General features: G+C 39.3%; 1 protein-coding gene across 1 annotated transcript in view; it reads left to right on the top strand.

The window, feature by feature from the left end:
• Positions 1 to 12,253, top strand: part of CFAP47 (cilia and flagella associated protein 47) — a 757,346-nt gene that overhangs the window by 274,879 nt on the left and 470,214 nt on the right. The window contains exons 38-40 of the mRNA XM_014520638.2: positions 3,794 to 3,944; positions 7,858 to 7,946; positions 10,732 to 10,818. Coding sequence (XP_014376124.2) covers positions 3,794 to 3,944; positions 7,858 to 7,946; positions 10,732 to 10,818 — 327 coding nt within the window. The remainder of the gene's footprint in view (positions 1 to 3,793; positions 3,945 to 7,857; positions 7,947 to 10,731; positions 10,819 to 12,253) is intronic.

Consider the following 12,253-nt stretch of genomic DNA (forward strand, 5'->3'; position numbering starts at 1 on the left):
GCATTAGCATACGTTTTTAAAATAGAGATTAGGCTTACTCAACGACCTCAACTAGAAATAACATCAATGCTGTTCCTTGTTAGAGAGAGAACATCAACATCAGTGCTTGTGGCTTGTCATCGTTTTTCTTTTAAGTTGGGTGACATTGTTGCTCTGGGGGGTCAGGCCAACTCTCAGGATTTCAATATTGCGCTGTTAGACAGGAGACTGTGACACAATTGCACATACACAAAACAATTAGGTATGTGTGTATATACACACACACACACACACACACACACTACCAGCTCAGGCACATACACATTCAAACCAGCCTCGGCACATGCATACTTATCACCAATTCAAGCACATACACTATACACCCCAAACATTAGACACAGATTACTAATTCGTATATCATGCACACAATGCCATACACACACACACGCTAGCAACTCAGATACACACACGTTCAAAATAACCAATCTAGGTTCATGCACACCTATTACCAGTTTAAGCCCATACACGCTACACACACCACATTTAGACAGAATTAGTTACCAGTTACCAACACCTGCACATCCAATACACATACATGGATTACTAGTTCATATACTACACACACAATGCTATCTATATATGTGTATTCACTTATTCACACACAGACCACCCACCTACACATACACACAGGTGAGTTCCTAAGTTGGGTGTTGTGATGTGTATGTATGCATGTGCTTGGTGTACTTGGATACCTGGGGAAAGGTTAAGGTAAGAAAGTAGAATTGTAGGGAGTTAAAGTTACTGGAAATGAAAGTCACCAGGACCGGGATTAGAACTGGTAGACTAGAGGGGCCTGGGCTGAAGAACTGAGGCTCGGGGGTAACTTTAGGTTAATTGATTAAAAGACAATGCCCAAATCCTGCAGAACAGGGAAGCATTTCAGCACAGAGGCTGGGTCTGGAGCCAGAGCTATGGGGAAGCTGAAAAGGTAGATGGGGAGAAGGAAAAATGGGACTAAGGGAAAGTGTGAGTGTTAAAGAGGGGCTCTGGGTGTGGGGAGCCATAGGATGACTCCAGGGCAGGTAGAGAAGTAGTAGATGCTGGAAGTTGGAGCAAGCCGCAGGAGCTGGGAAATTGCAGCGGGGAAGCCTGAAAACAGAGAGACGGACAGCAGAAAATCACAGAAAAAGCATCGGGAGAGACTTAGAGGCAGCAGGAGCAGCGGGAAAGCAGGGGAAAAGCAGCAGAAAGTCACAGGGAAAAGGCAGTAGGAATTGACAGGAGATTGGGAAACTAGTGGAGAGGGGTGGGGGCTGGAATTGAGAGAGAGAGAGCAAGAATGAGGCTGCAATTTAAGATAAGGAAGGGACTGGGATTCAGTAAAACATGACCCAACTCGGGGTTACAGATGACAGTGGTTTTATTGAACAGGGGAGATGGTGACACAATGCCAAATTGGTTCCCTTGCATGCACGCACACACGCACACAATGGCAGCAGGGGTTAAAGAGGCTTGGTGCAGGGGTGAAGTCCAGGAGGAGAGAGGGGGAGAGAGAGAGAGAGTCCAAATTGTAGGAGGTGTGCTCGTAATATCTACCTATCCAGGCTGGAAGGGGTCCTTGTCCAGTAGGTGTTGTCCAGAGGGGGGTCGCCGGCAGGGCCTCTGGTTGGATAGGTGGTGTGGCATGGTGCTGGTCCAGATGGAGAGGGCATCCCACTGGGTCTGTCTTCACTGCCCCTTTTTATAGGGGCAGACCTTGTGTGACGCTAGTGACAGGAGGCATGCCCAGACAAGGGTCAGCCCCTAGTGTACTGAGCATGTGTGCTCCATGCAGGGATGTGCAGTTTCTGGTGTCTGTAATGGTGAGAGTTGCTGGTTTTGCAGGGTCCTTTGTCTTTCACATGCTGGTCTTGTCTCTGTTCCTGGGTGAGGTCTGTGGTTCCTGGTTGAATCAATGCGAGGTGATGGCCCAGTCATTACAGGCCATTCAGTAGAGGCCTGCTACCATTCTATTTCAGTCATTCCCAATCACACTTATTCATCAGGGAACCAATTTATGTGGGAGGGGTACGTGACTCATACAGTTGCAACATGGGATGTCGAGGCAGAGGACAGAAGATGGAGACTTGACATATAAAATGGAAACTTGACATGACTTTGGTTCACTTACAAACAGAGGACTAAACCATACACTATCCATATGAAACCATAAAAATCGATACAAAAATGATAATAATACAATATACAACAGTAAAAATCAATACAAACCTAATAATAATACAATATACAATGGTGGATATCCAAAACCAAAAACTTGCTACCAAAATAAAAGTGTTTAAAGTTTATCCTACATCTTAGCTTACTTATACTTATCTGTACGGAAAAGAGAGGGAGCGAAAAAGTCAGAAATGGTTGGGGAAGGGGAAAGAATGCATTTTAAAATAAATACCCCCCCCCCAAAAAAAAAAAAACAAACCAAAAAAAACAAAAACCCCAACAAAAAACTGGGGGTTTTGCTACAACACCCACTGGGATGTTAGAAGATCCTGTAAAACACTGATTGCCTTTTTATAAATAAATTAAACTAGGTGTTTTACAAACCATACTTTATTATGACTTGGGTAAGAACATCCATGTCATTGGTATTCATTATTAGTTTTGATATTTAGCTGATTTTTATTATATGTTGTTTTACTGGCAGATCTTTCAGCCTAGTTATGAAATGAAAAGGTTTTTTTTTCTCTCTTGGTGAAATGCAAAGCTTCATCACTTTGCATCGGAATCGGAAAGTCTTAGAGAAACCTTGATACTCACATAGTTCTGTGTTATGAAGATACTTTGCATTTAATAAATTATTACACACAAGTATTATCTATGCAGATAGAACTTTTAAAATTAGTTATTAAAATGTGTAATTAGCTATATAAAACCAGGGTGTTATTGTTTTTAATAAAGATCGGTAACATCTCTGGCATTAAATGCTAAGTCTTTGCATCAATACCTTCTGACAGTTTTCTCAGGCTATAGCACTGGATTGGACTTCTCTGCTGTCAGATGATAGGACAGGAGAGTTCTCAGGCTGTTGTTGCCTAGTAATCCTCTACCTTATATTATATTCAGTTTGCTGTTTTTGCTAAGGCTTCTTAAACTATTCTGTGTGGCATTGACATGTGAATATTAATATCAGTTTAAAGTTTCATTTCCTTCTGTTTATATTTTGAATGATTTCAATCTGAGCTGCCCCAAAACTGGGACTGTCTTCTTTTTAAGTATTTTCCCATATTGTTATGACATAATACAGAGATTGTATGTTTTTAGAATTGTTGATTATCTAGCTTTAAAGCAGCTTCCAGGTTTTCATCCATAAATTGTCATTTCTCTGGGCACCATATCATCTTAAAACGTTGGCAGAAAATTCTGAGAACTAAGGAGTACTACTTCAGTGATTAAAGCAGTACTTAGATAATTAATCAATTTTTATCCTATGAAAAACTACAAGTGAAAAGCACTTTCTGAATAAAGTAAACATTTTAAAATTAGAATTCATGCTGGTGGCATAATGTAAGAAAGAAAGCATAACATATTCTCGTTTAGTCTTCAATTATTTTTCTTTATGCAGTTTATATATTGCACTAGATGTACAAAAATGTACTTTGCAGCATGGCCCATTCAAAGGTAGGTCTCTTTTTACACTGTCTTAAAATGGTTTCCTGATACTGTAATGACCACCCCTGCCAAGTTTCCTTAAAAGTAATTTTTAACCAACTAGTTTGGTTAATTATAATAAGGTTATTTTCCATATTGTTTTAAATAGGAGCCAAATAAGTATAAACATTGAATTCATTAGTCGCTTTCTACGTGCTGCTGAAGCAATGCTGTTGCTGGTTTCGAAGGCTGTAAGTGAAATAGGAGGAGCAACAATAACTTTCTCTTTGAAGACGAAAGTGAACCGTATTGAACCTGCTGTAAGTACAGTACAGTGTATGTTCCTTTTAAAATATGAATGTATAATTCACTCAGAACAGTTTGAGGATATGAAATATCTTCAGAACAAGCAAGCTTTTACAGTAACATTTTCAAACCGTCTAAGTTCCATTGTCAGAAGTGACATAACACTTAGAAGCAATCCTGCTGATAACTTTTGGTTAGACTTATAGCTTTAAGGATCAGACTTTTAAGGGTATTTAGGTGCTAAAAAACAAGAAGTGCATAGTAATTGTGAAAACACCCAGGCCATTAACTCCTATTAATTCTTTTGAAAATTCTGAGGCATCAAATACCCTTTTTCAAAAATTAATTGGCCATGTTTAAAATTGGAATGGCACTCCTTTGACTGCACAGATGTGTTTGAAAACTTTTCTGTTGGTGTTCAGTCCATTGATAAACTGTGTTATTGTTTACAGTTATTTTAAACTGACACTTTTCAGGTGGACCTATTTCTTGCTGAGAATTTTTTATGAAACAGTCTCAAGTAAAACCCAGATGTGTAGTATCTAGCACGGGGTGGGCAAAATATTGTTCAGGGGCTGGATGTGGCCCACCAGGCCATTCTGTCTGGCCTGCAGGGCCCCTAAAAAATTTAGAAAATTAATATTTATCTGCCCTGGGCTGCCTGTCATGCAGCCCTTGATGGCTTGCCAGAACTCAGTAGGCAGCCCTCTGCCCAAAATAATTGCCCGCCTCTGATCTAGCATGTATAACTTAGAATTCTGTAACTTGCATTTATCATTCTAGAATGTCTCTATAAATCCTGAAATGATTTTAATCTGATCAAGTAGATGAATAATAGAAAAAGAGTGTCCTGGGAATGTTCTAAAACTAACACAGGTGGTTTAGCTCTCTTACAATTTATAATCCATATCACATAATTTATTAAACATAATACACCCATCTGCATTGGCAATGTGTAGGGGGTGCACGCAAGTGCATGTGCACCCCCTGAGCTTGGCGGTGCACCCCTTGCAAAAAGTGCCACTGATGCTGATGGTGGTGCCTGTGGGTGGTTGCCACTCGCCACCCCTCCCTCCCCTTGCCATTGACACTGCCAGCGGCGTCTGTGGGTGGTCTCCGCTCACCGCTGGCCACTGCTGCCAGTGGCATCTGCAGGTGGTCACCAGCCACTGGTTGGTGCTTGCCACCCCCGCCCCTCACCGCTGACAGCACCGTCGCTGCCTGTGGGAGCTCCCCGCTCGTTGCTGCCACGCTCCCACCACTGACAGCACCACCACCTGTGGGAGCTTGCCATGTCTCCCCAGCCTCTGGGGGCACGTGGTGTTCATGCCCATCTGTCTGAGTAACTGGGTCAGGAGTAAGCTTTAACTTACCCTTTCTTTTTCAAGACATGACCAGTTTTAAGTGTACAACTATATAAGGAAAGGCATTGACTATTATAGCTTAAGTTGTGTATTTTTCATTTTGCTTCTTTGTCATATTCTTCTATCTGAAACTTTCTATCTTGGGGGTTCAAATACTCAAAGGTTTGGTTTTTCCTAAAAAATTGGTTGTTTTGGAAATGGTGAGAGAAAGCACTTAAGCAGTTTTTTTTAGGAGTGGAGAAAAAGATAATTTTTTTCAGAATAAAGGAAAAAAATGCAAAAGATCAAGGTTAAGAAACTATATTGCATGTCCAGGTGGCTGTAGTATAGTGAAACCTAGTATACCTAAGACTAGAAATTATACAGAAATAATATCTTAAATCAACATGGTTATGTTAACCAATAAGTGCAATGCAAATTAGTTTGATTAAGAGTTTAAAAAAAAAAAAAAAAAAAAAAAAAAAAAAAAAAAAAAAAAAAAAAAAAAAAAAAAAAAAAAAAAAGGAACCAAGATGTTACCGTAAAATAGTTTAGTATCTGAGAATTATTAGGTGATCACTTAATTGAAGAGATCAGTTAGACAGTAGTAAAGCTTTAAGTTGATTCTTCTTGCTTTAAGTTGTCATCTGTGAAAACATTTAATGTTTGTTTTACATGCCTGTCTTTGGTTGGGAAAGATATCAATGGTATGGCAGGTAAAATCTATTTCTCTGAAGCCAAGAGAGGACTGCAGGTATACCCTCAGCTTGTATTATTGCACCTGGTGTATGAAAAGATTGTACTCTTGTTCAGTCAAAATCTGTTAGGCTTAAGTACTGCAAGGGTGTGTCCATACAAGAAGTTTTACTGCACAGTAGACTAATCTGCTGCACAGTAAATTGTCACTGTCTAGACATGCACAGCATTTACTGAGCAGTAAATTAGTCTAATTGTTCCCAGTCAGCCCAGGCATCGGGGGGCAGGGGGTTGGGGGTTGGGGAAACTGTCACTTCCCCCAGGCAGCTTCTTCCCAGCCCTGCACTGTGATTGGCCAGTCAGGGCACAGGGTTGGGAGGCGGCTGCTCAGGGGAGATGACATTTTCCCATCCCCATGCCCCAATCTGTTGATTGGGGTGCAGGGCTGGAAGGCAACTATCCCAGAGGTGGGATGACTCCCTTCATCCCTGGACCCCATGCCTGATCCTGTGCCCTCTGCCAGTGGGGAAGCTGGCACCTGGGGGAGCCTGGAACTCCCCCTGGCTGCTGTAGGGGGTAGAGCAGGGCAGGAGTAGTCCTGCCCTGAACTTCTCCCATTGGAAGCAGACGTGTGCTTCCAGGGTGTGCTTTGCAGGGAAAGCTTATTGTGCCATATTTTACTGCACAGTAAGCTTATAGCGCATTAATAACATGTGTAGAAGTGCCTCAAGAATCTTTGCAACAGTAGCGTGTACCAGTTGTAAAGTGGGTCTTTTGTTTTTAATTTGATGCAGTACAGATATGTCCATTTTCAAGTAGCTTAAGTATCACTTATCAAAGCAGCTTTATTTGTTTGGGTTTTGTTTTTTTATATTGCATTAGCACCAGTTGTTCCAGTGTTTCATTTGCTGCATAGACACGTGAGAAAAGCTAGACACTGCTGCATTTCTTACAGTCTTAGGCCATGAGCCTACACATGTGCTTAACTTTATGGCATACAGTGGCTGCATCTACATGAGACGCTGATTGCACAGTAGCTTATTATTACTGTACAGTAGCGTTATGTAGTAGGAAGTGTGATGTGATGCTACTGTGTAGTACTAAGGAGCTACTGTGCAGTCTGCGTCAACTAAAAGCCCTTTGGTGATGCTACTATTCAGTAATTCCAGTTACTGTGTAGTCACTGAGTACTTGTTTATATAGTGTCAGTTTATACAAATACTAAATGATGTGGCATCTCTTGTAGACATGGCCAGTGAGTACTCTCACATTCTTCTGTCAAGTAAGTATATATGTATATCTGTGGAGGTTTAGAACCCGAGGGAACAAGCACTGTACAAAGAACAGAGGAGATCGCAGGATCATAGGAAAGATGTGGCTGAAAGCATGCGCTTGTTTCATTATACCCCAAAGTACTAATCATAATTTGTCTGGCTTTGATACGTATCACGGTAGAAGCGATATTTGAGAAGGGATTTAAATGAAGGGAGGGTATACCTTTGAGTATGGGTTCAGGAAGGGTATTTCATACCTTAGACATATATGAAAGGCATTGTTGGCAGAGTGAATGGTTAAGGTAGGAAAAAGTATGAAAAAAGAAGTGAAAATGAATTGATTCTTGTTCTCTTGTCCTTACTCCTAATGTAAGAACTCTTGAAAAGAAGGTATGGTGATGGAGCATGAAAAAATGGAGTCCCAAATCCTGATTATCTATTGGCAGCAAACCCCTATGTATTAATTATACTGGTGCTGCAGATACCAGGGTACAGGGAGGTAATTGCATTACTCTGTTAGACTTTCTGCTATTATTAATTTATTTTTTTTATCGAATATGAACATAGCTTTCCTAATTTTTTTCAGCATTGATGTAAATTTTGTTCTATTTCAGGGTGTATTCAGATGCAAATCCCCATGTTATGAGCTGAAGAAAGTTAGCCTGACTATTACTAATCCCTTCAGAACTAATGGCATATTCAGGTAGGCAATGTTGTAAAGAACAATTTTTTTTTAACAAACATGTTGTTTTGTAATTTTCCCTCCTGTTTGAAAATGTAAAACCTTGAGGTTAAATTACAGGGATTTACATTACCAAAATTGTTATGAGTGCTATGAAGTGGCGACTATCATAATGAATAAAGAAGATAAATAAACCTTAATTGAAAACCATCTTGGTGCAAGCAATAAAGCTACAGCTTTAATCAAATGGAGTTCATGAACCTTACTTGTATTTTTGTGTTTGGCTGAGGTCCAACAAAATTAAAGAGAAACAAACTATGTTAATTAATAGGCTTTTTTCTTCAATCTGCTTTACCCTGCTGGTTAAATTATTAAACTGAAATATTCATGTAAAAGGGAAAATACACTTTTGCCTAGGGCCTGACATCACCATCAATTAATCTGATTTTTTTTCCTTTGCTTTCCCCCTTATATGGAACATCTCTAAGATTATAAACATTTCTCCTACTTTGAGAAAGATAGAATGTTATGCTTTAAAGCTACATAATGCTACACTGCTTCAATGCTACATAATGTGACTCAAAGTTTTCTATTTACTAGAGCCCCGTACTGGCCTATACTTAAGAGTACACAAGCATTTTATTTCTGGCTTTTCTTAAATACGTGTTGGTGTGTTGCCAGATTTTTATAATCTAATATATGACCTGATATGTGCCATAACATCCCAGAAAAATGGAATATTAATGTTGGTGGATGATAAACGTCCTATGGCAGTTTTGCGTTTTTTTCATTTTTGTCTCGGATACTACTAGTCACTTCTGGTAATACATTACAGTTGGGTTTTTGGTTTTTTATTTTTTTTACTTTTTGAGGTAAATTTAGTTCATGTCAAAGATGCTAAAGTGACAGCCCTGAGAACACAAGCCTCCTTTTTACCATAGAATAGGTTTGGCATGAACAAAAGGTCATATGTTGTTTTCACTGTTTCACTCTTTTTCGTCTTTGTCCCTTTAGAAAGCAAATGAAGGCCACCAACTAATCTTATTTTGCATAGACAGCTTTTGAATAACCACCTTAAATAACTAATAATTAAGACTTCATTTGAAATAGCAAGACACTGTTGAAAGATTCTACACATCACATTACCAATCTTCTGAACAATATGTAGTCTTCCATCTGCAGATTGGTTTAATTATGTGAAACAAGAAGAAAAAAAAAAAACAACCTGGAACTGGAGGTAGTTTTTGGCATGAGTCCAGAGCACAGCTCAAACCATGTTTCTGAAGGTATAGTGAGCTACCACCATGACTGCTCTGCTCTAAAATATTCCACTATGACGAGTGGTCACTATCAAACAGGACATTGAAAATTCAAGGCTTTTCAAACCTTCGTGTTACGTGTATAAAAGCACAACAAATATTTACATACATTTTGCCTGCTGACCCATACTTTGCTGGCATTCCTTGTTAATAGCATTGTTTTTTCTTTGAAAAAAAAAATCTTCTGTACTTACATGTAAGCTAACTCTTTGTTATGTTCTAGTATTTGGTTGCTGAATACTTGAACTTAGTTTCTACAAATGTAACACTTGTATTTGATAGAATTACTTGCATTTGGGTTAAAAAAATAAATCTTTTCTATTCGGTCGTTATAAAACATTGCTGTCTAAAATACCACAGCTGTTTCCTAGCACAAGTACAGGGAAATAGTCCCCATTCATCAATATCATAATACAATAACTTGTATTAAGAGTGACACTTCCATGGTAAACATTGTGGGCCAGACCTCTGCTGATGGATGTGCATCTTCATAGAAGATTTTAAATTCAAATCCTTAACTAGAGCTATGCCAGTTTACATCAAGTGACTACATTTTTTTTTTTTATTGTGTACTATATTATCTCCTTTCTGTCACTGCTATCCTAATATCAGTTAGAGAAAGCAGAAGTATGGTAGAGGCTGAATGACTGCTGGTTGTGGGTTCTTCATTATAATTTATGTATTTGATTGTTCCATACTGGCTAGAATCTAACAGAAAATCTGTAATAACAGCATTGAAATGATAGCTCTTGGTTAATGATTTTTCTTCTATTTTTTCCTATTTCAAAGAGATGAATTTTGAACATTGCAGAAACTAAAATGGAAGTAGATTAGAAATAAAACACAGAGCCTGTTTGACATATGCCAGGTAGAGCTCTGTCCTTATATAACTGTACAGCATCTGGCACCTGAGCTACCTTGAGTAGCTCTATGTTGGGTAATATAACCTGCTTCTCAGAGCTAGGTTAAATATTGCTGCATAACATTACATCATGCCTTGTATACATACCCACAATGTAAAACAGGTTAGGCAAGAGTCTCCCAGGAAAAGAAAGAGAGAAACTGTTTTGAGTGTGAAGATGTTTTTTCTATATTTTGATTGATTCATACATTCATTAATTTATGAATAAATTGGATTCTCAAATATTTTGGACCAAAACAGTGGAAGGTTCAATTGAATGAAAACTAAATGATGTACTAATATGCAAGATCATAGATATCACAAAATAACACAAAATTTAAGCATGACTAGTTTTTTAAAGGTTTGTGTTTTGTTTTTTTTTATGTTTTGTTTTTTTTAGAATTACTGTGAATTTGATTTGTAATTTGTTTTACAAAACTGTGAATATAAGTTTTAATTTACTTGAATGTTTTTCAATATGAAAAGGCAATGTCTCTTTTTTTCTATTTCATGGAACATTTTCAAAAAAATTAGAGTTCTCATGCTATAAATAATATCTTCATTAAGAATGTGTGCTTTATTTTAGGGTCATTTTAGTGGAATCCACAAGCTACTTAAGTGTGCCTGAGCAATTATATCAAGCTAGCCAAGTAACACAAAGTGAAACACCCAGGTAGGTTTTAAATTTAAACAGTTAATTGTATAATGTGGTACTAAGCAACCTTACTGGTGTATACATCTTGCATAAATCTTTATCTACTAATGATCTACTTCAGAATTAGCATGTGAATGTGATCTTGGTATATGGTTGAAATTAACACTGGTGAAAAGATATTCCATACATAAAGCAGTTTCCTGGAGGAAAAATTTGTAATTAGAGAAACATATGTTAAGATATGAGGATTGGAAAGAAGGGAATGGGGTGGAAGAAATACTAGAAAAGGTTCATTTCAGATTTGAAGTTGTGATAGTCTGTGAAAGGACAGAGGACAATGACACTGGATGCATGGAGGGGTTTAAGGATGTGGCAATATGAATACTTTTTAGAGATGTTTGATAAGGCAGTTAATAGAATTCTGAATGTGAAACTGTTAAATATTTGGGAGGGCATAGTAGAATGTATTTGCAAAACAGGAGAGAGGAGATTAATGCAAAGGCATGAACTTACATTGAGATAACAGGCTATTGTTGTTTACCTGACTGTACACACATTACTTTTTTTTTTTTTTTATATAGAAGATATGAAAGGAGAAGGTGCATGAAGATGAGTGCAAAGGACAGACACAGGCAAATTACAGTTTGGTGTCAAGCAGAGATATGTATATATATATCTTCACCTGGCTAGCAAGTAGCTGCCCAGCAGCTCTAGTCTAGACTGAACTGCTCCTGTTGGCAGCAAATTTGCTCCCAATGGGCAGATGTGTGCAGGGATGCAGTTTAATGCGCTTGAATTTTCTGTGCAGAAAATTCAGGCACATTAACTGTACCTGTAGACATGCTGAGAACTACTTTCTGCTTACGCAGCTCTGACTTGCCACTAAAGGGCTAACAAGCAAGGGCATGGCTAAGATACCTGGGCTCTATCCCTGCTCTGAGTGGAGGTGGGGCCTGGGAGTGTATCCTGGTATATCCTGGGATGCTGGCAGACTGCAAATTGCTCATTTTATCTCCGTGGAGCAGACTGTAGTTACTCTAACATAGTTAAAGAATACGGGTCAGAGTTCATCCTTGACTGACATGGTACAACTTGATGATGCCGAGCGGGCATTCGGCACATGTTAACAAGCTTTAACACAGGGGCGGGAAATTATTTCAGGCGGAGGGCCGCTTACCCAGTTTTGGCAGGCTGTCGAAGGCCGCGTGGGTAGCCCCGCCCCTTTAACAGGTGCCCTGCCCCATGGTCACCATCTTGGGACCGATGTCCCAATGTCTTTGGTCCCAAGACATTGGGACATTAGTCCTGTGTCCCAGGGCCAGCACCAGTGGGGCCCAGAGCAGGGCACAGGCTGGCAGGGGTCTGTGGAGCCAGGCTGGGCTGCACCAGTAGGCAGAGTGAGGAGCTGGCCTGGCTCCATACAGCCCCTGCTGGCTGGGACCCTGCATTCCTG

The sequence above is a fragment of the Alligator sinensis genome, unplaced genomic scaffold, assembly GCF_000455745.1.
Source record: "Alligator sinensis unplaced genomic scaffold, ASM45574v1 scaffold243_1, whole genome shotgun sequence".
NCBI lineage: Eukaryota > Metazoa > Chordata > Crocodylia > Alligatoridae > Alligator > Alligator sinensis.